Source organism: Spermophilus citellus (assembly GCF_964194105.1).
Source record: "Spermophilus citellus genome assembly, chromosome: 11".
NCBI lineage: Eukaryota > Metazoa > Chordata > Mammalia > Rodentia > Sciuridae > Spermophilus > Spermophilus citellus.
In genome coordinates, this window is record NC_138192.1 from 102967543 (window position 1) to 102994269 (window position 26727).

The following is a 26727-nucleotide window of genomic DNA, read 5'->3' on the forward strand; positions in this document are numbered from 1 at the left end:
TATGGTAGCATAACCCAAACAGACTACCATGATCCTTTAGCTTCATAAGTATCCAAAGGCAGTACATATGGAAACTTACCACTTCAAAACAAGTAGCAAGCTTTAGCAAAACTTTTGCATAATTATGAAGCCGTCTAATTGGCAAGAAAAACAATGTATTCAGTATTTCCATCAACTGAGTACTTTCATCATTCACTTCTGATAAGTCTTGCAGCAGCTCTTGGTTTTTATTTAAGAAATCACTGGAGGTAGAAGAAAAAAAAATTCAGTTAATAATTTGGTATTAGCTAATACGCAGGATATTGTATAGAAAATTTTATCAGATAGTACCTTTGTTCAGAATATACATGTTTAGGTGCTATGTTCTAGGAAATGAATCATATATTTCACAGTTTGGGGGAATAATCAGAGACCAAATGACACCATTACCTGTTATTTTCAAAGCAAAAAGTCTAAATTTTAATTCATTTAGTAAAAGGATCAAGTCAAAAGACTTTCCCTGGGCCCTCAAAAACACACAGCACTATAAAACATGATCTTTGGATATTAGGATAACTGGAGGAACACATTTGCTTACATGGCAGGTTTAGCAAGAAGTTGGAATCCTCCCATAACCAGGAAATTTGTAATTGATGTGCAATACCTTGAGCAAAAAAAGAAAACACATGTATATTAGTGATAAAATGTAAATAGTTCTTCAGAGTTTTCAAGCAAGTATCTGGAACAGATGCTTCTTGAAATCTCACCAATGAGTTTCAGAACTTTAGTGATGCCAACATTCGGGAACTATAAAGGAATGAAGAAAAGAGCAGATGGTGGGATAATCACAAGAGGGTGGGAGTGGTAAATGCCAGTTTAGGGGTAAATGTTAATAAAACAGAAAATTTTAAAAGCATCTAAAGCTATGAAGATGCTGAATTTATTTGGCAGATAGTAAATGGTAACTAACTAGAAAAAATATGATTAAGGTTGTTTAATTTTAATGAAAATTTAATCTTCACTTCAAGTTTCCCAACTAAGATTTCAGAAAATGAATAATAGAGAAGGTAAGAAAACATGTTTAAAGAGCCTGAGTGTGAAAATATTAGAAAATGTTGATTACATGTTGACACTGCTAGAGAGGTAGACAAACTGCTCTAAGCTAGGTACATTAACTTTATACTCATTTTGAAAGAGAAGGAACACCCTCTCTCTCTCTCTCTTTTTTTTTTTTTTTTTTTTGTCATACTCAGAATTGAAACCAGAGGCACTCTACCATAGAGCTATATCCCCAGTTTTTTGTTAGTTTGTTTTGAAACAGTGTCTCAGTAAGTGGCCAAGTCTAGCTCGGAACTTGAGATCCTCCTGCCTTTGTCTCCCCTGTCACTGGGCTTTCAGGTGTGTGCCACCGTACCAAATAAGAAGGGAAATTCTGTATTTTATTTTATTATTGTACTGGGGATTAAACCCAGGGGCGTTCTTCCACTGAGATACTTCTCAGACCCCCTTTATTTTTTGAAACAGGGTCTCACAAAGTTGTCCATTCTGGTCTTAAACTTGCAATTCTCCTGCCTCAGCCTCCCTCTCTTCCCCAAGATTATAGGCATGTGCTGTCACAGATACCAAGAAGGGACTTGTGTGTGTGTGTATGTGTGTGTGTGTGTGTGTGTGTAAAAACATTCCTAACAACTTTATTCAGAACATACCCAAACGGGGGGCGGGAGGGGGACCAACAAATGTCATCTATCAAACAGATAGGTAAACAGACAAACTGTGGTATACTCATTTAATGGAATACTAATCAGATTCAAAAAGAAATGAATTATTGATACACAAACAAAATGGATGAACTTCAAAAGTATGCATAGTAGCCACCTCAAGTGGTACACGCCTATAATTCCAGTGACTCAGGAGGCTGAGGCAGGAGAATCACAAGTTCAAAGCTAGCCTCAGCAACTTACCAAGAACCTCTGAGATTTAGTGAGACCTGACTTAAAATAAAAACCAAAATGGGCTGGGAATGTAGCTCTGTGGTAAAATCAACCCTGCGTTCAATCCCCAGTATCAAAAAACGAAAAAAGTATTTGTAGTAAAAGTCTTATATGTACTTTATAATCCCATTTATATGCAGTTCTAGAACAAAAAAAAAAAAACTATGGTAGGAAAAAAAAAAAGAAGAGAAATTCTTAATAAAAATAACTCAAGATGTTGCAGACTTTAAAAAAATGGTTTTGGTGGTAAGTTTTAGGTGACATGAATTTTACTACAAATAAAACAATTTAAAAAATTCATGGGGTTGGGGATGTGGCTCAGTGGTAGAGCGCTTGCCTAGCATGTGTGAGGCACTGGGTTTGATTCTCAGCACCACATATAAATAAATAAAATAAAGGTCCATTGACAACTAAAAAATATGCCGGGTTTTGTGGTACACTCTTGTTAACTCTAGTGGCTCAGGAAGCTGAGGCAGGAAGATCACAAGTTCAAAGTCAGCCTCAGTAACTTAGTAAGGCCCTAAGCAACTTAGTGAGACCAGGTCTCAAAATGAAAAATAAAAAGGGCTGAGGATGTGGGTCAATGATTAAGCATCCCTGGGTCCAACCACTGTAACAACAACAACAAAAAAATCATAAACACAGTTATATTTTGTACCATCTATAGGAATAAAAATAAATTCATGGTTGAGGTATGAATGAATAAAGAATAAAACCAACACATATTTCAGCATAGCAGCATAAAATAGTATACAATAAAATAATTCATAAAGTATGCCCTAAATCATAATATCAACATACAAATCAAGACAAAATGAGAAAATTTCTAAGTTAAATTTTCAAATACACCCAGGAAAGTTTACTTAAAAAACAGAAAGAACCTTCCATAACTATTCTATGTTTTATTGAGGAAATATTTTTATGTTAAATATAGTAGACCTTTTAAACCTTCCATTTATATAAATAAAAGCAGACATCAGAACAGCTCCATATTTATAGTTGGTCTTAAAATAATATTGTTTAATTTCTTATTTCCTCAAATTTTACTAAAAATTACTTAAGTAAACAAAATAATCAGATTTACTATAATACATTTCATGTAAATTGAGTATACTATCAATCACTGCCAGAATATAGAAGGAAATAAGAGAATCCAGAATTTTTTTTTTCCCATTAAAGAAAACTGAATTTTAGCAATGCAGAACTACAGTCGGTTTAAAATTAAAATACTGCTTTTCAATTTCTATTACCTTATATCACTCTCCCTAATCTAGTCTCTTCTGATTAAGGAGCTGTTCTCCTTGGCAGAATAACCCTGCAGAGATTGAACATGACACGGGACTGGATACTTGCTCTGTATAACTATCCAAGAAGAGACTTGCATGTTTCAGAATGACCAAACTCCTGGCTTCCTTTATCCCCTGAAGGAAGCTGCTCAGGGAGGCTCCATGCTGACCAATTAAGTAACACAGCTTGCTGAAACGGCCTGCCACCTCCTGTAACAGCTGGACTGCAGGCATAGTGCCCAAATTTTCTGCAACAGAATAATAATGATGACAACACAAAGACCAAATGCTTTCTTATGATTAAATTAAATCATATTATGATTATATGATCAAGAGTTTTACTTTTCTAAGAATACTTAACATTTTGAGATGTATTTTCATCTATAGAACCCAAATAATTACAGAAAATGTTACAGAAAGCAATTTCAGAAATCATGGAATCCAATCATTTGAGGAACTTACAACAAATTCACAGGAACTTTTAAGTTCTGACCCAGTAGATCTAGTTTTAAGATTCCAGGTAGTTAGTTTAAAAACAAAAAAGTCCTTTCTAGCTGAAGATTAACCAAATTAGAACCTCTGAGCTACCCCAACATGTCTCAGGTTTTGAAAACATGTAATATGAAGCTAATAGAATGGAAGTGAATTATTCAATTTCACACAATTAGTGACATCCAGGAATTAAACTCACTTCTATAGTTATATCTTGATTAACCTTTTCAACATTTTATACTAATTTCTTCTATACTTGCCCCTTAGACAAGTTTAATGCAGAGGGAGGGCAAACCAAAAATAATACTGCCTAGATCACTCTGAATTTTATAAAAGGCATCCATAGATTATTTGCCTTTTCCCTCTCCAAAGTTACTCATTTCTAGGACTTCTTTCCAAGAAATGAAATAGATGAATAGATCAGATAAGACCAACACAGACATTGGGAACTGGGGCAGGGGAAAGGTAGTCTTCACTTTCTTTCCAGAGTAATCCAGGAAGGAGGGGTTGCTCCCTTTCCCTTGTCTGAATCCTATAGTGTTAGGCCCTCCCAAGAGAGAGAATTTACAGAATAGGGACTGTGAACAATTAAAAATGCAAAGCATATTAAAAAAAGAAAGAAAGAAAAATGAGATCATCCCCAATTTACAAAGTGATTGTATTCACAAAGAATGAGGTAGTTGTTAGGAAAGCAGATGTTTTTCTATTAGGAATAATAGGCGAACCCACACAAATTGATGTCATCTTAATGTAGGAAAACTGATATGCTAGAGATTAGCCTAAATTCTAGGTCCTCAAAGCGCAGCAGGGAGTAAAAGAGAAAAAGAAACTTCCTCTCCATTTTCCGAGCACAGGACCAAACATAGAAAAAAACTTTGAAAAAAAAAGGAATGGTTATCTTCAAACATCCCCCTGATCTATTTACCCCACATTCCTTCCTAACCTCCCAGAGACTCAGGTCCCAGTTATTATTGGAAAGCAGCATCCTATTGAGTACCACAGTAACTACTTTCTCCACATCACAGCTCACTTCTAATCCCTCTTTGTAGCCAAGAGTAGAAAAATAATAGATTTAATCAACTTGTGCTAATGTGGGATAAGACCCTCAACAATAGGGGGTGGGGGTACTGGAGATTTTACTCAGGGGCGCTTTACTACTATGCTACGTCCCCAGCCCTTTTTTTTATTTTGAGACAGGGTCTCACTAAGTTGCTTAGGGTCTTGCTAAGTTGCTGAGGCTGGCCTTAAACTTGTGATCCTCCTTTCTTAGCTTCCAGAGCTGCTGGGAGTATAGGCATGTGTCACTGGGCCTGGCCCTTACCAATTATATGGAGATCACTTGTTAATCCAAATGAATCTACTTGATATAATTCTAAGACCTATAGCAAAGAAAATGAAAAATTCAGAGTATAATGGAAGATATCTTAACACTAGTGAAGCTGGAAGTGTTGCTTGGAAGTCCAAATGTTGGGTTACTTCCCCAGATATTAATATTCTGAAAGTTTCAATTTCAACTTGCATACAAAGAAGGAGCTCTGGGAGCAGCAGGATAGGGTGGAGACAGCTGGGCTAGTGAGAAACTAAAAACAGTTTGAATTGCCTGTGTCCAAAAAAAGAGAGGGGGAAGGGGAATGGAAAGAAAAGGAGTAAACCATAAACTCAAAGGCTTTTCTTAAAGCCAGTTAAGGTAGTGTGTGCCACTACTTGGAAGGCTAAGGCAGAAAGGATCATTTGAGTCCAGGAGTTCAATGCCAGGTTGAGTAACATAGCAAGACCTCATCCCTTTAAAAAAAAAAAAAAAAACAAACCACAAAGTCTTATTTATAATACAGGAAGAACAGATAAAACAAGCGCCCTGATGATTTGGAGTTGCTGGTGGGAAGAGGTTTCAACTTACCTAAACTGAGAAGAGGCCTGAGTATCTGAGATTTGATATCACTTAGTTTTGAATAGAATCGTCTTTCTGTAGTAGCCAATTCATGGAGACTGGCAATATACCCCATAATGTTTTTGTCCACCAAGGCTAGGTAGCTGTCTTTTCCTGCTGTTACTCTGCTTATATATCCAAGCTGAAAAAGAGGAAAATTTTAAAGTTACAGATAAAATATAATTTATTACCATCAATTTGGTGGGCTGAAGCTGGCTTATACAACTGGAAAATGCAAATGATTAAATATTCAGGAATGTTTTAAGCAGGTGAATAAACCATAGATAGCTTCAAACTGACCATAGTGGAAATCTGCAAACACTAAAGATCAGGACCTTTTCATTTGTTTATTTTAGAGCTGGTTTGTTGTACATATATCTGGACCTAGGTATTGTTATATATATCTACTTCAATTTATCTCTAAGATACTTTTTATTTCATATTACAAGTGCTTAGAACCATAGACATCCTAGATATATAGATCCAAATGACAGCTACAAGTCTCAGTAACCCCTTTTGCATGACATAAGATTAATGAGAATGAAGAAGAACCTTATGCTATATATGAAATTAAGAGTCTAGGAATTATCTTGCCTTCTTGAAAGTAAAACAAAAAGGAATTTCCTTTAAGAAAACAGGGGATATGTTTCAGGATGTTGCTCTGGGCAAGTATTTTTTGGCTATCATCCAAAAAAGTATAAAAGAAAAAAACTAACAAATGGGATTATAGCAAACTAAAAAGCTTCTATACTGGAAAAGAAACAACAGAATGAAAAGAAAATACTGTACTTATAGAATGGGAGAAAATACTTACAAACCATCCATCCAACAGAAGATTAATAATATAATAATAATAATATGTAAGGAGCTAAAAAAATTCAGTAGCAAAAATCTTCCCAAAATCCACGGAACAAATGACCTAAATAGCCTTTTCTCAAAAGAAGATACACAAATATCTAACATATATGTGAAACAATGTTCAACATCACTAGCTCATCAGGGAAATGCAAATTAAATCATAATGAGATATCTCACCCAGTTAAAAGAATTATCAATAAAAAGATAAATGCTGGCAAAGATGTGAAGAGAAACTCTCATACACAGTTGGTAGAAATGTAAATTACTTCAGCCATTAGAGAAATCAGTATGAAGGCCTCAAAAAATTAGAAATAGGGCTGGGGTTGGGGCTCAGAGGTAGAGCGCTCTCCTAGCAATGCGTGAGGCACTGGGTTAGATCCTCAGCACCACATAAAGTAAAATAAAGACATTGTGTCCACCTATAACTAAAAAATAAATATTAAAAAATTAGAAATAGAATTATCATAAGTTCCAGCAATCCCACTCCTGGATATACACTCAAAGGAATTAAAATCAGTATGTGAAAGAGATATCTGCACTAGCATGTTTATTGTAGCATTATTCACAATAGCCAAGATACAGAATTAACCTAGGTGTTCACAGATAGATGAATGCATACAGAAAAAGTGATATATACACAAAATGAAATACTATTCAGCCATAAAAAAAGAATGAGAAACTGTCATTTGTACCAGCATGGATGGAACTAAAGGAAATGTCATTAAGTATAATAAGTCAGGTACAGAAAGACCCATAAAACATGTTCATGCTTACATATGGAAACTGAAAAAGTCAATCTCATTGAATTTGAAAACAGAAGCATGGTTACCAGAACCTGGAAAGGGTGTAGGGGCAGAAGTGATGGAGAAAGAGTGGTCAATGGGTATAGGGGTGTAGTAAGAAAGAGTAACTTCTAATGTTCTATAGCATGGTAGGATAACTATGGTTGGCAAAAACTGAATATCTCAAAATAACTAAGAAAGGATTTTAAATGTTCTCAACAAAGAAAAGATAAATGTTTGAGGTGACAGATATACCAATTACCCTGAATTGATCATTATACACTGTATACATTTATTGAAGGTCACACTATACTCTGTAAATGTTTAATTAGTATGTGTCATTAAAATAGATTTTTTTTTTTTTTTAGGGAAAAGGGGTTTCTGTAAAAGGAATTTTTTATCATTCACCCATGATACCACTGAACGTAAACATGCAATGTCTTTATTTACATATCTTTATTAAACCAGCAGGCAAAATGTATACACAATGCAAAGTTAACATCCCATGGTAACCAAAGATATATATTGGAACCTCATCCCTTTCATCATCCTATTTCACCCTTATCTAAACTGTGGACCCTTTCAAGGAGAATATGGTCAACAACTACAGCTAATCAACATGCTGAAAAAACAAGCTATACATAAGTCAAGAGTCAAATCTTGAACAATGATGCCTTAGATCTTGTCCTATAAAATCTTACTAGCCAGAAAAAGACTAAAAAGCAGTCCATAATACATATTATTCAACAAGAATAAGAAATACAAAACGTAGGAGCACTAAGGGTTAATTTTCCTATGGCATGTTACTTTGAGGATATGAGTTATTTGAGAGAGGAACACAAAAACAAAAATAAATCAATGATTTACATTTATAAAAAGAAACACCAAAGCAGAAAAGCAACACTAAGCAATGTGCCCAATCAAATGCAGAAAAGATATAGAAGTAACAAGAAATCCCACATATAGCTTTTTAATATAGAATTGGATTATTTTTATAAGCAGTAGAAAATAAAATGAAAAGGTAAGAGATCAGGGGAAGCAATGAGAAACAGCATTGTTAATGGTCTGTAAGTTTGTCATAGTCTGCCACTAGCCCTTCTTAGGACCCTGTAGCTTTTACTTCCCACCAAGAGAAATTCATCTACTCTATTTGTATACTAATTCAACTGAAGGCTCCCTGAAACACACGCAGAACTTCATTGTGAAATGTGCTTTTCAATATACTGACATGAGGGTATTAATTCAACAAATACTTATAAAGTATGTACTATGAGAACCAACTAAGGACACAACAAGGAAAGAAAACTAGACCAATATCCCTGATGAACTCAGATGTAAAAATACTTAACAAAATATTGGCAAATCATATTCAATAACATATTAAGAAGACTGTACATCACAACCAAGTTGATATTATTCCAGAGATGCAAGGAAGGTTTGCCAGGTGCAGTGGCACACATCTGTAATTCCAACAGCTCAGAAGGCTGAGATAGGAGGACGGCTAGTTCAAAGCCAGCCTCAGCAACAGTAAGGCATTAAGCAACTTGGTGAGATCCTTTCTCTAAATAAAGTACAAAATAGGGTTGGAGATATGTCTCAGTGGTTGAGTGCCCCTAAATTCAATCTGTGGTACTCCAAAAAAAGGATGGTTTAATATACATAAATTAATAAATGAAAGACAAAAATCACTTAGTCATCCAAAATAGATGCAGAGAAGGCCTTAGAAAAAAATTCAGAACACATTCATGATAAAAACACCAAAGAAACTAGTGATAAAAGGAACCTACCTCAACATTATAAAGGCTATATATGAAAAATACAAAGCCAACCTCATAATAAATGGGGGAAAATGAAATGCATTCCCCTTAAAATCTGGAACAAGACAAACATGTATACTCCTACCACTCCTACTTAATATTAGTGCTAGAAATTCTAACCAGAGCAATTAGGCAAAAGAAAATAAAAGGGATAAAAAAAGGAAAGGAAGAAATCAAACTGTCACTGTTTGCAGATGACATGATACTACACATAGGAAATCCAAAAACTCCACCAAAAGACTGCTAGAACGAATAAACAAATTTAGCAAAGTAACAGTTATAAAATCAACATACAAAAATCAAGTTTTCCCATAGAACAACAATGAATCTGCTGACAAAGAAATCTGAAAAACAATTCCATTCACAAAAGCCTCAAAACAAACAAACAAACAAATAAAAAACCCAGAAACACAAACAAAAGAACACCCTAGAAATAAATCTAACCAAGGAGGTGAAAAACCTCTACAACAAAAACTACAGAACACTGAAGAAAAAAACTGAAGACCTCAGAAGACGGAAAGACCTCCTATGTTCATGGATAGGCAGAATTTATATTGCTAAACTGGCCACATTACCAAAATCAATATATAGATGCAATGTAATCCCCATCAAAATATCAATGACATTCTTCACAGAACTAGAAAAAACAGTTCTAAAATTTATTTGGAAGAATGAAAGACCCAGAAAAGCAAAAGCAATTTTTTTTTTTTTTTAGTTGTAGGTAGATACAATACCTTTATTTTATTTATTTATATATGGTGCTGAGGATCGAACCCAATGCCTCACATGTGCTAGGCAAGCACTTTACCACTGAGCCACACAACCCCAGCCCCTAGCCAAAATAATTCTAAGCCCAAAAAGCAATGCTGGAGGCATCACAATACCTGAGTTTAAATCATATTACAAAACTATTGTAACAAAAACTGCATGGTACTGCATAAAAGAGATCAATGGACAGCATAGAAGACACAGAAACAAACCCACACATCTACAGTCATATGATTCTGAACAAAGGTGCCCAAAATATACATTGGAGAAAAGATAGCCTTTTAAACAAATGGTGCTGGAAAAACTCATTATCCACAGGTAGAAGAATGAAACTAGACTCTTATTTCTCACCCAGCACAAAAGTTAATTCAAAATGGATCAAAGCTCTAGGAATTATACCAGAAAATATGCAACTCCCAGAAAATGTAGGGTCGATACTAGCAATTAGGCACAGGCAACAGTTTTCTCAATAGGACCCCTAAAACTCATGAAATAAATGCCAAGAGTTAATAAATGCGACAGCATCAAATTTAAAAGCTTCTGCACAGCAAAGAAAATCATTAGAAATATGAAGAGAGAACCTACAGAATGGGAAAAAAAATCTTTCCTCTTCTGACAGAGGATTAATATGTAGAATATATAAAGAAGTCAAAAAAACTTAATACAAAAAAAACCCAAATAATTCTATTAATGGGCAGATAAATTAAACAAATACTTCTGAAAAAAAAAGAAGTATAAATAGCCAACAAATATATGAAAAAATGTTCAACATCATGGGAAAATACAAATCAAAACTTTAGAGATTTCTTTTTGCAGGGGGGTTGGGGGGAGATTTACCAGGGATTGAACTCAGGGGCTTTCAACCACTGGGCCACATCCCCAGCCCTATTTTGTAGTTTATTTAGAGACAGGGTCTCACTGAGTTGCTTAGTGCCTCACCATTGCTGAGGCTGGCTTTGAATCAGCAACCCTCCTGTCTCAGCCTCTGGAGCCGCTCGAATTACAGGTGTACGCCTGGCAAACCTTTAGAGATTTTATCCCAACCAGTCAGAATGACAATCATCAAAAATACAAATAACAATAAATGTTGAGAAAGATATAGAGAAAAAGGAACACTTTCACACTATTGGTGAGACTGTAAATTAGTACAACCATTATGTAAATCAGTATGGAAGTTCCTCAAAAGACTAGGTAAGGAACCATCATAAGATCCAGCTTGATATTTATCCTAAAGATATTTATGCAAAAGATATTTATCCTAAAGAATCAAAGTCATCTTACTACGGTGATACATGCACTCCCATGTTTATATCAACACAATTCACAATAGCCAAAATATGGAAACTGCCTAGCTGTCTATCAATGGATGAATTTATTTAAAGAAAATTCGGTATATACACAAAATGGAGTTTTAGTCAGCCATTAAGAAAAATGAAATCATGTCATTTGCAGGAAAGTGGATGGAACTTGAGACTATTATGTTAAGTGAAATAAGCCAGACTCAGAAGGTCAAGAATCATGTTTTCTCTCTTATGTGGAAGCTAGAGAGGAAAAAGGTAAAGAAAGGTGGGGGGTGGGGATATCTCATGAAAACCAAAAGATCAGTAGAGGAAAGGGACCAGGTGGTGGGAGGAGGGTAGGAAGGGAAGAAGTGCTGGGGATCGATGCTGGCCAAACTCTACTGTTATATTGTGTACATGTACAAATACATAATGAGATGGGAATCTTTATGTATAACTATAATGTACCAATAAAGGAATATGGAAAGATTTTAAAAAAATAAAGTATGTACTATGAGGATATAGCAGTGAATAAAAGCCTAAATCCCTTCCCTCATGAATCTCACACCATAGTAAGGATAGACAATACACAAAACAAGTAAATTACACAGTAATATGCATGCACTGCTATTTTATAATAATAGGCATACATACAATTAAAAACAGAATCAAAGACTTCTCGTGTTACAGAATGTGGGCCTAAGATCCAATTACTGTTCACCTTACTACAGGAGAGAAGTACTGGAGTCTTAGTACCACTGGGATTCTCTGGAGGGCTGTCACCTTCTTCAGGGTCCTGCCGGCCACTGTAATACAACCCAGGCTGGAAGTCTTCTGTATCCACTAAAAACAGGGAATAATCCTGGCCTGCAGCTACACTCCAGACTCCATTTCCACCATTTACCTAAAATGATCGAAACATACTGTCTGAGATGAAGATAATCAGAAAGAACATCAGATGCACAGAACCAAAATGTTAGGTTACTTAAACAGGCATGGCACAAAGTCACTCAGCAAAGTGTGCAATCAAATGCAGAACAGATAAAGAAGTAGAAAGAAATACCACGTTTAGCCTTTTCATTTAGAACTGGATTATTTTTATAAAAATCCAAAGACTGGTATCTAAAAAGGAAAAACCACAGATCTAATTTTCTGAGTTATTTTTGGAAGCCCCAGAGTAATCTGTGTTACAATCAAGAGGCTCAGAAATGTCTGGAGCCCCACTCTAAAAGTAACAGCTAAAATACACCTTTGTCCACCCACATTTAGTTGTGTGCAGAAATATCAAGGTAAAAAGAAAAAAAATTAAGGCTATATTATCTTCTTTCTAATAAACCTTGGATGCTAAAATGCAGTTTCCCAATTGTAATTTATTACCTTTCTGATATGAATTCACTATGCCAATTCCCAGAATGTTGAAATAGGCAGGACCCCTAGAAGCCCATCTGTGTGAACCTAGACCAGTGGTTTTCAAAGAGTGGTCTTTGTTGTAGCTGCTACAGCAGAAACAATCACCTGGCAACGGTTAAAAATGCAAATTCTCTGGCCCCAGAGTTACTGAGGGTGACATCCAAAATTCTGTTTTAACAATCCCTCTGGGTAATTCTGATATGTGTAAAAGCTTGAAGACCATTAATTAAACCAATGATTTTCAAAGCTGAGGTTCTGCCTAATGATTCAGGAACTACCATGGAAAGACCGGTGCCAGGGAATTCCCACAAACCTTCAACTAAGGTGGTTCCATCATGATCTGTTTTACATATCAAATTCATCATAAATTAATTTGAAGAAAGTGTACTGCTGCAGAACTACTTCCCTAAAACCTCTAGACCCAGCTTTAGCCTTGACTCCAACCCTGATAAGAAAAAAAAAAAAACAAAACCCAATCTGTTGATCTTTTATGTCTATACAGCTTCCGTCTGATTCCTGAGCTGATAAACAAACAAACAAACAAAAATCCTAGTCCATTAGATCCTTCCTGTCTAGATAGGCTCCAAGCACAAGGTGACTGTGCAAGTGGTGATGGGGGTGCATGCGTATCTCCACAACTTCATACCTATCCTTTTCTGCTTTTCAAGCCATTCAAGCCATTCAGTTACCTGGCTTCTGGGTGGGTCAGCACCCAGAAGATTTTAATAGGAAGAAACGGAGATTTTAATAGGAAGAAAAAACTCATCATCTCAGTCTCTAATCAAAACTAATTCAAATCTTACTGTCTTTACTTTTAATTTTCTCAGACTGATTGGAATCACTTCAAAATTCATGTTTACCCTTCCCCAAATTAAAAAAATAAAAAGGTGATGCTATAACTTTTACATATACAATTAAAGAATTATGAAACTGAGACCTAATAACAAATTCTATTCTTCTCTGACTCTAAAAATGTTAAAAGAATATTTGATTTCTAGGGTCTCTAATGCTATACTTTAAAACTTTCCTTAGTGTGAATAAGTATACTTTCTATTTTATTTAAATTAAAAAAAAAAAAGAAACAACAATTTGCTATATTTTTGTGAAAACAGAAACTGGATGGCTTACTACTATGTCATATACTGAAAATATTTAAGATTAAACTAGACTACCTGTTCTCTGATGCTTTATTATCTTTACTTCCAAGTAAAATTAAGTTCATTGAAAGAAAAGGCAATATGGAAAAGTCTTAGTGATGGATACATGGTAAACATTGCATATATGAATTAATGGAATATTTATTAACTATAGTTTAAATTTGAATCATGTTCCTAAAATTGAGCTAACTACCCTTTTTTTATTTTCTATCACTCTCAATAGAAAGAGGATGCCTTCAGATGGGGGAGATACTAGAATCAAAATGCATAAAGAAATGAGATCCATATCCCATGCACCTACCTTGCCCCCAACCAAAAAACCAAAACCCTTGTAAAAGAAACTAATATTATTAATGAGAATTTGATATTTCTTCCAAGTGTTGAAAAAGGTTGAAAAACACTATTCCAGATTTATATAAAAGGAACTAGAAGCTACCAAGCTCTTAACAACATTATATAATAAAAACCATTCATAAAACAGTGAAAAAGTGACCTATACTTTTTAGTTTTATTACAGAAACTGAAAAGGCTTACAAAAGGATTTTACTGCTAAGTATGTTACAAAACACACACACACATACACACACAACACCACAAAATGTTATATGAAAAAGTCAAATTGAAGTGAGAAGTCAAAAAGTAGACATTTTACGAATAAAGCTCAGAAAATATCACAGTCCTAACACTTGTTTTAAAAGAAAGTACTTTTAGTCAGGCATGGTGGCACATGCCTGTAATCACAGTAATTTGGGAAAAATGAGGCTGGAAAATTTCAAGTTCGAAATCAGCTTCAACAATTTAGTGAGACCCTCAGCAATTTAGCAAGATTCTGTTTCAAATTAAAAAATAAAAAAAGTCAGGAGAGGTAGCTAGTGGTAAAGCACCCCTGGTTCCAATTTCTAGAAAAATACAAAATATAAAAGAACTTTCACTATTTGATTTTTTTTGCCTTAAAAAAGACAAAAGAACTATAAATATTCAGTGAACAGTTATGGTTAAGAAATTAAAACTAACACATTTGGTAGGGAGTACTTGAATCCAGGGTCTTATACATACTAAGAAAGTGTTCTACCATTAAACTACATCCCCAGCTCTTTTTGTTTTTTGAATTAGAGTTTCCCAGAGTTGCCTAGACTGGCCTCAAATTTGTGATCCTTATGCCTCAGCCCCCAGAATAGCTGGGATTATAGGCATGTTCCACCATGCCCAAATAAAACATATTTTAAAAAGCATATTTAGCTTAAAAAGAAGTGGCTTCGTGTTACTAGAAAAAAATTTTAAGGATCAAAACAATATTAGGCTACAAATATACAATTCCCCTAATTTTTTTGTAATTAGAAATAATAAACATGAAAGTATTATAATTTAGAAGTCTGAGTAAATTGTTATCAAGCTCAGAAAAGTACCTTTGCAAGACGAGGAACTGTTGTTGGAAAATCAGAATGCCCAAGTTGACCAAAGGTATTGCTACCCCACGAGTAAACCTACCAGAAAAGCAAAAGAATGGAGATAAGAGTTGTGAATCTGATCTTGCATATCAATTTTGAACCTTTCAAATCATTAATATATATCAGTAATCATGCATAATTACTCATATTATTCATTCACTCTTTAAAATAACAGGTATTTTAAAGTAACATTAGAAGTTACTTGCAAAGAAAGTGATAAAAAAAATAAAGGTAAATGTTCTGCAGAAGGGAAACTATGGAATGACAGAAAGCTTTTGGTATATGAAGTTCAGTGTCACTATAGGAAAAACAAAAGTATCTGTGCTCTACCAGAGACAGCTGAAAACTGGATCACAAAGATTATGTTAAATGAAAATGTTTTTTGTTCATAGTGATCATGAAAATAATTCATGGTCCTTGTATAAGACTGTGATGATAGTTCAAAAAAGGAAAACATTGATGAATTAGCCACTTAAAGACAATTACTAGTGTGTTTTGAGAACATATATTCTTCCAGAAATTGTTAGGTATGTGAAATCTAAAATAAAAATCAAATATTTAAAAGTTTAGGACAACCTGCTATCAGATCCCCTCTTGCCCTGTGAGAGTTCTCTTTTCTTCTCATTTGAATAAATCCTACTCCTTTCAAAATAGGAAGGGGGGAGGGAGGGTAGCTAGAGTCCTTCACTGGCTTCTTAAAAAGATAAGAGAATTGGTAAAGAAGCCATTATCTGAATATATTTAAGAATAACTTAAAACAACTTATTTTCTTAGAAAGGTTTATAATGTCAGAAATCACTTTTAAGTCCCATGATTTCAAAAGAAAAATGCCCTTTTTTGTGTATTACTATGAATTTTCTTCATCAAAGAACAAATCAACAATATAAAACAACATTAAATAAATAAGGCTTCTTGGTAAGATAGACCAGTGCTAAATGCAAGCTCTACTATCTGGCATTTGTGATTTAAGAATATCTTAAGCTACAAAATTTCTCTTAGCTTACTTTCTTCCTGTGTAAAATGGAAATAGCACCATATAATACATTCAAAAGTTTAAATGAGATGTGACATTTTTGCCTGACAGAGCAGGTACTCAATAAACCATATTTGCTTTATGTGGAATGGAAATAAGATCAGCATTTAAACGGTTTATCTTTTACCTGGGATTTGGCAGTAAGTGCAAGAGAATGGTAACCACCTGCCTCCAGGTGGATCACTTCTTTACCATCCAGACACTTTACACACAATGGCTGAAGCCTTAAAGATAAACACACAAACATTACAAAATCAATGTATTCTCAGCAAGAATTATGATCTTGCTCAAATTATAGGGTCTTTTCAGTAAAAATGAACATTAAAATAAACAATAACATATATGTTCACACTACTCCAAATTTTATAAATAATTTTAGAAGGTTTTTAATTCAATTTTTTTTATTGAACACTAATGAACCCCCATAAGTCAGAATATTTTAAGAACCACAGAACTACAAATGATTCATTATAGCAGAGGGTATACTAAGGACACAGTAGAACATAACTATAGAAGTGGGTGAGTTAAATTTTTTTTTTTTAATTTCATAGTATCCTTCACTCTGCTAAGAACAGACATTTATATCAACCCATTGTTTTAGACAATCATTCCATTTACACATCTTCAAGCTTCACAAATATATACTTTTTAATATAAGTATTTCTATACTTATATTAAACATTTCTATACTTATATTAAACATAATGATAGTTTTTCCCTGATGTACGTATAATTTAGTGTTTCAGTTATAGTTATTTTGACAGTGGCAGAGAGACATCTTTTGGATAAAATAACCTTGGTATTACCGCATAAGTTAAAAATTTTAACTATTCAAATGATGTAATGAAATATCATCTTATCTTTAACATTGCTTTTTTTTTTTTAATTCCAAGATCAACATACATCAAAGGAGACATGGAAAAGTATACCATGAATACTTAAGTCCTTATTATTAGGAGCAAATTCAAGGCTAAAGTGACAGTTTTTTGTTTGTTTGTTTGTTTTGTTTTTTAGCAGAGTTAATGGTGCATTATAACCTGGATCTAGAGGGACCGGATTTCCTCTAAGAGGAAATGGACATGTAGAGACCTTCATACTCGGGCAGTTATTTGTTTAATCCAACTTTTATCAGTAAATGCTTGTTGCACTTACCTAGGCAGAACATCGCCATGCCCCAACTGCCCTTCCTTTCCTTTCCCCCAGGTCCACACCTCTGTTCTCAGAGAAGGCAGAAGGGCATCTGCTTCTCCACTATATGTGGGAGTCAGAACCACTGTCCTGGTTTTCACCCGTGCAGCTTTTCTTAAGAGCCTGGGAGAAACTAAAAAGAAACCAGAGATAAGATAAAGGAGCAGAGAGCCAGGGAAAAGATACAGTTTTCACAGAGTATCATAATTTAAGTATACAAAATTTTGAGATCTCTTTGACCCACAGATGTGGAATATTTATTTTGCCATGTCACTAACACACTTCCATGCTAAGGTCAAATTTTACTTAGTAATCTAAAGCATACCTAGAAAAATTTTATTTTTCCTCTCTCTCTCTTCAAAAATTATCTGTGGAGCTGGGTGTGGTGGTGCATGCCAATAATCCTAGGGGATTAAAAATTGAGAATTTTTCAAATAAATACATTAACATGGTATTTTAAAGCATATTTTGATAGGTTCTCTGAAAAAAGGGGGATTTAATAGTCATGTACATTTGTAATAAAGGACTTATTTATTTATTTACTTACTTACTTATTTTGCAGTGCTGAGAATTTTGAACCCAGTGCCTCACACATGCGGGGCAAGTGTACTTCCACTGAGCTACAGCCCCAGTCCCCTAAAGGACTTATTTTAGATAAAAAATTTCAAAACTTGTATGGTAGAAAAAGGCTTATAAAATGTTAGTATTAAAAGCTTTTGCATTTTGCCTGTATATTTCAAATTATTTTATAGAGAAATAATCTTTTGAAAGGATGATGCCATCTTTGTAGTATTCAAAATTATAACAAACATACACCACACTATGTAAATCTTATATACCAATGTGGTTGCAAGATAAATTTTGAAGAAAATCATCAAAATGTCACTAAGTGCAGACCTATTCACTCATGAACTTAGTCATTAACTTGTGGGCCACCACAAAGTGATCATCATTTCTTACATTCTTTTCTGGTTAATGTACAATTTGTAAGCATAGAGACCCAAATAAACTACTTGAAGCTTCTTCAAAGATGTACTGCAGATTTTTTTTTTTTTTTTTTTTTTTGGTACTGGGCATTGAACCCTGAGGCACCCTCTCTGTCCATCTTCAAAGTCAGTAATATCAGGATGAGCGTTCACAGTGTCCTTTCTCTTGCTTTCTTCCTATTCCTTTTATTGAACCCAGGGACGCTTAACCAATGAGCCACATCCCCAGCCCTTTACGTTTTTTGATTTTGAGACTGTGTCTTACTTCAAAAGTTGCTTAAGGCCTCACTTAATTACTGAGGCTGGTCTTGATCTTGTGATCCTCCTGCCTCAGCTTCCTGAGTTGCTGGGATTATCGGCATGCGCCATCACACCCAGCTCCACAGATAATTTTTTTTTTTTTTTAAAGAGAGAGTGAGAGAGGGGAGAGAGAGAGAGAGAGAGAGAGAGAGAGAGAGAGAGAGAGAGAGAAAATTTTTTTTTACTATTTATTTTTTAGTTCTCGGCAGACACAACATCTTTGTTGGTATGTGGTGCTGAGGATGGAACCCGGGCCGCACGCATGACAGGCAAGCGTGCTACCGCTTGAGCCACATCCCCAGCCCTCCACAGATAATTTTTAAAGAGAGAAAAAATAAAATTTTTCTAGGTATACTTTAGATTACTAAGTAAAATTTGACCTTAGCATGGAAGTGTGTTAGTGACATAACAAAATGAATATTCCACATCTGTGGGTCAAAGAGATCTCAAAATTATGTATACTTAAAAAGCTAAAGGATATTTAAGATGAAAAAATTTTAATTCTCCTACAGGCTTAATAGAACCCAAGGGCTTTCTTATATATCATATATATATCATACATAAAAATCTAGTGGCAATGAGAATCAGGAGATCGGATAAGAGAAGTACACAGTGGCACAAGAAACTGTGGGAAATAGATCAAATGTAGGGAACAGGGCCATGAGAGGTAAATTTTAGTCAGGCTAGGATTTCTAATTTTGGAGCTCTACACAAAATGGTATAAATCAGGGGTTGGTAAATTATAGATCATAGATCAAATAAGACCCACTGTCTGTCTTTATAAATAAAGTTTTATTGAAATACGCACTTCATTCATTTATAGACTGTCTGCAGTAGCATTTATGTTACAACAGCATAGTTGAGCAGTTATCACAGACTGTGTAACCTACAAATCATATTTCTCTTTGGCTCTTTACAAAAAAATTTGACAACTTCTAGTCTGACCTCATACTTTTCAAATACTAATGTCACACTAATCACCTCAATACCTTGTTATAATGCATGTTTTGATTCAGTAAGTTTAGGGAGAAGTCTGAGATTCTTCCTTTCTACCAAGTTCCCAGATAATGCTAATGCTATTGGTCTGCAGACCATTTCAAGGAAGCAAAAGTCTACTTGGCTGAGATTACAAAACTGATTCGAAAATGCAAAAGAACCCCAACTGTGTAATATTCTAAATACTCTGTAACCACATTACTAATGGTTACAGAAATGAAGTTTTCTCTTATTGAAGCTTAAAAATTCACTTACCCAATGCTCTTATCTGCAAACTCATTGATTTAGATTAGAGGTCCCAATAAGGAAATAAGGCTACTGCCACATTCCAGAACAAATAAAGATTCATAACAAGGTTCATAAGCAGAAGCAGACATCAAGAAAAAATTATGTTCTATAGTTATTTCTAAAGCAAAGCATATATGTAACCCTTTTTTTAAAGCCACCATTTTAATAAAACTATATAAAGTTTGAGTATGTCAGCTCCATAATCAGAAAACCTAATTTATTATAATATAGCATACAGTACTGATAGCATCTACAGTTCACCAGAAGTCAGTTCACAAAGCTGGTTATTTCCTTACCTTGTGACAGTAATCCAGGGAGGGAGAGTCTTCGACTGCCTCCCTCTGATTCTTCTTCCCTGATATCCACAAGACTTGAACTTTTCTTTCCTTGCATTGACTCCTGTTTAACCTGTTCTTCTCTGCTGTCTTTCAGACCTTCTGGGCCTATGGAACTACTGCCTGCCTGTGCTCCAGTTTCACAAGGGGCTGTACTATAAAAGTTCATAACTTTCTTAAGAGACAAGGCCCCAGCCTCATAGGTAGCAGCCACTCTCACACCAACAGCAGATGCACAAGAGACCACCAGGCTGTTGAGGGCTGAGGTGCTTGTGGTTGGTGGGCTGTGAAGATTAGGAACTGCTTCTTCTACAAGAGGCTAAAATACACACACATAAAAAAAAGAACATAAAAATATAATCCCTTATAAGACAAATAATCAATAAAGAAAATTTAGCCATCACTATATGCATATAAAAAATTTAAACAAGAGAAGTCTTCATCTCCAACTTAAAAGTATCCCCTCTTGATCACAGTTAACATATTAGTACTTCAGTTTCTTATCTGAAGTACTTCCTTCTGTCTGGATGTTGTGTTTTTTCATGACATTTAAAAATAAGCTCTAACTGTTTTCATAAAATCAAGCAAAGGAAAAGAGGAGAGGAGAAGGAAAGATACAAAAAACACTGGCTTTAATATAAGGTACACTGACACAGCCCTGGATATAAGGTGGAAAAAAAATCCAAGCTTTACTACTGATCACTTTTAGGAAAACTTGCAGATTGCTACTCAGAAATAGCAGAAAAAATAAGATTTTAAGAACATTTTATAAATGGAAATTTAGATATGGGATATACAAACAGAAAAATAAGTTAGGTCTCTGATCTAACATCCTCAGAATTATGTTAAGGCTTTCTGCTTCTTTTATCAATGAGTTATTTTCCATGACCCAGTAGCTAGACAAGTTGCGGGATTACCTTTGCTCTTGTTACTATAGAGAGCGAAAATGATACGTTAATAATTAAACACCTGGAACCAATGTCCTTAATGTGATTCACAGATATATTAAAAAGTCAAACCAAAGTTTTCTACTATCTTAGTAAAAAAATGAGCTGAAACTTACTCTAAGCTAATAAATACCATTGTTCACTAAAAAGAAGAGTCATTAAATATACCTAGTTAACACACAAAAAAAGCTTTTTGGCATATAAGCATAATTATAATGAAAAAAAATCATTTCTTATTCTACCCTAAGATCCCAAAGGATAGCCACACATTCCTTAATTTGTCCTGAATTAAAAAACAAACCAGGGCTGGGGGGTGTAGCTCAGCAGCAGAATGCATGCTCAGCCCAAGTGCCCAAGGTTCAATCCCTACCACCAAACCAAACCAAAACAACAAAATAAAATATATATAGTACTTCACTTTGGCTTCTGATTTTCTTAAATAATTCCTGGTTCCTGGTATAGTTTCTGAAGTGTAGCAGGTACTCAATATGTTTTCTTGAATTAAATATTAAATTCAGGAGAGCTATTTCTACACAAAGTAAGTAGTCTGTAATAAGTCAATGAAATAAAAAATATACCAATCACATGAAACGAAAGATAAATAAAAACCCTGTTACTTCTTTGGTAATAGAATTCTCATAACTTAGCTGGGCATGTGGTGCATGCCTGTAATTCCACAACTTGGGAGGCTGAGGCAGGAGGATCATAAATTCAAACCCAGTCTCAGCAACTTAGTGAGGCCCTAAGCAACTCATTGAGATCCTATCTCTAATAAACTATTAAAAAAGGCTGGGGATGTGGCTCGGTGGGTAAGCATCACTGGGTTTAATCTCTGATACAAATATGTGTGTGTGTGTGTGTGTATTTTTTTTTTTTTTATCTCATAATTTGCTCAGAAGAACCAACCTCAATATTCCACCCTTTATGAAGTTTCACTACGGAAGTAGTGATATACTTAGGGGTGACTATTAAGGTGTTCTTACCACTAGGTAGTGGAAAAGTAACAAAAGGCTATCTATTGGACTGGGGGTGTGGCCCTGAGTTACAGCAATTGCCTAGTGTATATGAGGTCCTGGGTTCAATCCTCAGCACTGCCAAAGAAAACATATATGAAAAACAAATAAACAAAATATCTGTACCTTATATAAACATTAAATTATTATTCTAATTCAGTCTTTCTATTTAATTACATTGGAGAATATAGTAAGTGAATAAATAAAACAAAAACAAGACAGAAAAAAATACAAAACCAGCAATTTTGATGAAAGACAATTTAGGAGTACTGGTCAACCAATAACATTTTGGTTTACTTCACATAAATGGGAAACACTTTCAGTTATATCTGGCCAGAGGAGAAAAATCTTGTCCCAAACCTCAATTTCTAAGTTGAATATATGACTGAAATGCTGTTTATGAAGAAAGAATTAAACTTAATAGGAACACACATTGCCAAAACTGGCACAAGTGACAAAAACTTTCAATATTTAACAAAATAAGTCTAAAGTAAAATGCAATGTCATTGATGGCAATTTAATAATTAAATAAGCTATATATAACAAACTAAACTTTAGTAAATTAAAGGAATGACTTTTTTTTTAATCACACTTTTTTTTTTATAAGCATGTGCAGTCTATGAATGTTCTTTTGGTTTTTGTTTTGTTTTTGGCAATACTGGGAACTGAACTCACAGCCTCACACATGCTAAGCAAGCACTCTACCACTGAGCTACAGCCTTCCGGACATTTTTATTTTATTTTTACACAAGGTCACCTTGCTAAATTGCCCAGGATAGCCTCAAACTTGCAATCCTCCTACCTCAGCCTCTTGAGTAGCTGGGACTAGAGTTAATATTAGAAAACAGCTATTATTAGATACCCACCAACAGATGAATGGATGAAGAAACTGTGGCATATATACACATTGGAATATTTCTCAGCCATAAAGAAGAATGACTTTATGATATACACCAGTAAATGAATGGATCTGGAGACTATCAGCTAAGTGAAATAAGCCAATCCCCATAAAACCAAAGGTTGAATGTTCTCTTTAATATGTGGATGCTAACCCACAACAAGGGTTGGAGGGAATAGAAGCTTAGCAGATTAGACAAAGGGGAATGTAGGGAAAGGAAGGGGGATAGGAATAGGAAAGACAGTGGAATGAATCTGACATAACTTTCCTATGTACATATATGAATATACCACAGTGAATCTTACCTATACATCCACAAGACTGGGATCCTAATTAGAATAAGATATATTCCATGTTTGTATAAATATATCAAAATAGATTCTATTGTCCCGTCTAACTAAAAAGAATTTTAAAAGTGCCAAATAAAAGTTGAAAAAACCCAGTTATTATTAACTTTTTACAAATGAAATATCAACATGGTTTCATGAATGGATTGTGAAATAAAGATTATTTCTAAAAATACCTCCATGCTCTCATTCTGACAGAGTAACAACAGCAATAAAGAATCAAGAGACTATATGGTTTTTAAAGCATGAAAAAAATACCACATGGCAGATCTTCTATGACTAGATGTTTTTTTAATTTTAGTTTCTTAATTTTAGGGTTTGGGTAAAAGCAAAATCAAAAAGCTACACCTAAGTAAAAAGCAGAAATTATCCTTTTAGAAAAATTAGTTTTAAACAGGGAGACTCAAACTTTATTGCAAGGTACAGGTAAAAGCTTTTGTTCATCTTGCCACAAATATTCAAAATGAGAATGGTTTTAATAAGATAAGAAAACATTACCTCCCAACCAAATAAAGTTCAGTAAGGACCACAGCTATAACTGACAAAAACGCAACAGAATGCCTTTTAGTGTCTTTCTGCCTACAACTGAAGGATCTGCCACCCTGCAACCTTCCCTGTTAGGAAGTAAAGGACTTTCCAAAACAGAACTCAGAACATTCTGTGCATATGTGATTATATTAGACTAAACTATTCAGGGATCCACCAAAATTCAGTACCTTAGCCATGCTGGGGGGTCACTAATGAGGAGGAAAAAAAAAAGGAGGGTGCTAATTCCAAAATAGGCCCAGCAAGACATTTTTCAACATGATAAAGAATCAAAATATGAACATAGTGATTTTTAATTAATATAGGTTCTTTTCTCTAGGCTCACCTAATAAAACAGAAATATAGTCAAACTTACAAACTAAAACACACCACAAAATCTTAGCATTTCCAAGTTTCTAAAGCAAAGTGCATATAGTTCAACTCCAATAATACCCTTAGGCTATGAAATTTAGCAAGTACCTGAGGTGGCACTGACTTTTCACCATTCTTTGAATCCTCCCTTACTGAATGATCTGACAGTTTCTGCAAGTATTCATTTACTGCCTGGGTGTCAGGGTATGATGGTATGTTTCTGGCAGAAGAAATTTCAGTTGTTCCCTGGATGTTTTGTTGGGAGGAAGTAGTATCACCACTTGTGGTGGGGGTGCTTTCAATGTTCAATTCGGTGGCAAGCGGCAGTCCAGCTTCTACAAGCGTGTTCTCAAACACTCCTCCCTGACTGTCAAGGGTCTCAGCAGAGGGGCTGATGGCAGAGCTGGCGTGGTTTTCTGCCTGGGATTCTGATAGTGTCACACCTAAAGGGCAACAGTGACTGTCTGAAATAATCACATGGTCCTCTTTGTCAGTCATGGTAATGAGGAGCTGGCTGCACTGGGTGCATCTCTCAGGAACTGGCTTCAGGTCCTGGGAAGGGAGGCACTGCACAAGTGCCAGGCTGTGGAAAGCACCACAGGCGACTTGTAGCACTACGCGTCCAGCAAGATGTTCCACCTTTTGTGGCTTTGTCACTGGGAAGGTAGTGGTGATGAGACCCAACTGACAACCGGTACCCCATGCCCAAATCTCTCTGCTTATTGACAATGCCAGAGTGTGCTCCTCGCCACATGCCAACTGCAAAATCCTGACTGCCAACAAAGGGCTGGTTTCAGAATCAGAAATGCTGACAGGATTCGGTTCTGGCACGTACTGCTGGTTAGCTACTGCACACTGACCCGCAGAATTCTCCCCCCACATGTACACTACGCCACTTTCTGTCACTGCTCCGCTGTGGAAGCTCCCTGTTGCCACAGTAACAACATGTTGCCCAACCAGGGCATTTTCTAGAATGGGACTATCTGGACAAATTTCTGCTGATTCGCTTCTCCAAGGAAGAGTCCCAAAGCTGTAGACCTCACCATCTGAAGGTTTAAAAAAAAGAAAAAGAGAAGGTTAGTGAATTAACTAAAAATTTTATCAGCAAACTTCTAGCACTACGCCCCCATATTTAACAAAACAGAATTTTTAAAAATTCTTTCCAAAGGACAGTTGTAGCGATTTGATTCAAACACACACTATTTCACACTTATTTGTCTTTTAATAAATAACATAACTTTTTTTAATATTTATTTTTTTTAGTCATAGGTGGATACAATATCTTTATTTTATTTTTTATGTGGTGCTGAGGATCGAACCCAGTGCCTCACGCATGTGAGGCAAGCACTCTTCCTCTGAGCCACAATCCCAGCCCCAACAAATAACATAACTTTTAACAAATAAACATTCTATACTATAATGAGAATTTACAAACCGCAGCAGGTTACTTTTAGTCAAAGGGTATTATTACTCTTCCTTCTGCCCCATCCTAAAACTCCCAGCATGAATCTACTACTAAACTCTAGCTAGTAGTAACAGTCTACTGGAGAAGCAGATACCAAATACTCAGAAAAAAGTAACCATAGGATAAAGTAAGCAGAAGATATTAAAATAGACACATTTGCTAATGTCTAGAAGTTGGAGCAACAGAAAATCATACAATGGCATAAAAATAAAAGATTCATTTGGATCCAGACTAGGAAAGTGGCTTTATGCCTCTAGGTTATACAGAAAGCACCAGTATCAACAAGACATGTAAGTCACATCATATGTAATTTCTAGATTATATATATATATTATACCAGATACTAGAGAGCCTTTCTAAGATAAGATTTATTTAAAAAGCAAATCGTCACAACAAAATAAATATAGCAGAAAGCAAACGAAACTAACAAATGACTAACTTTAGAACTAAAATGAAAGGCAGTGAGATATACACAAAATTATAACTTCTATGTATCCAGGTAGCTATAAGTCTTAATTTTATTGCTATATTGTAGGAGTTTGGGAGCATGTACATATGGCTGGCTAAAAATTCAAGCGTAACAAAGACTTGACCGTAAGTTTTAAAAAATATTGAATCAAATTTACTATTCCTTCTTTTCTATATGAACAGAAACTTATCCATATTTTTTGATTAATGAAGAAATAAGTACTGTTTTCCCCTCAAGGCAGCAATTAAGTTGATAATTGAAAAAATGCAAACTTTATCTCTGTCCTGTTGTATGTGGCATATATAGCTACACACACCAACTCATCACAATAGTTATATAGGGAAAAACACAATAGTGGCTAGAGGGAATA

The 26727-nt window shown here is 34.9% G+C and overlaps 1 protein-coding gene across 5 annotated transcripts in view; it reads right to left on the reverse strand.

The window, feature by feature from the left end:
- ALS2 (alsin Rho guanine nucleotide exchange factor ALS2) overlaps nt 1-26727 on the reverse strand; it is a 75592-nt gene that overhangs the window by 31831 nt on the left and 17034 nt on the right. For 4 of the 5 annotated variants that reach the window (XM_081261106.1, XM_081261105.1, XM_081261103.1 and 1 more), the window contains 10 exons: nt 24532-25469; nt 20283-20640; nt 17381-17549; nt 16356-16452; nt 15154-15231; nt 11902-12084; nt 5646-5817; nt 3324-3504; nt 578-643; nt 80-242 (listed from right to left, as the gene is read on the reverse strand). In XM_081261106.1, coding sequence (XP_081117232.1) covers nt 80-242; nt 578-643; nt 3324-3504; nt 5646-5817; nt 11902-12084; nt 15154-15231; nt 16356-16452; nt 17381-17549; nt 20283-20640; nt 24532-25469 — 2405 coding nt within the window. Of the gene's footprint in view, nt 1-79; nt 243-577; nt 644-3220; nt 3505-5645; nt 5818-11901; nt 12085-15153; nt 15232-16355; nt 16453-17380; nt 17550-20282; nt 20641-24531; nt 25470-26727 lie in introns of those variants that run through there. The other variant, XR_014017997.1, reaches the window with a different exon arrangement.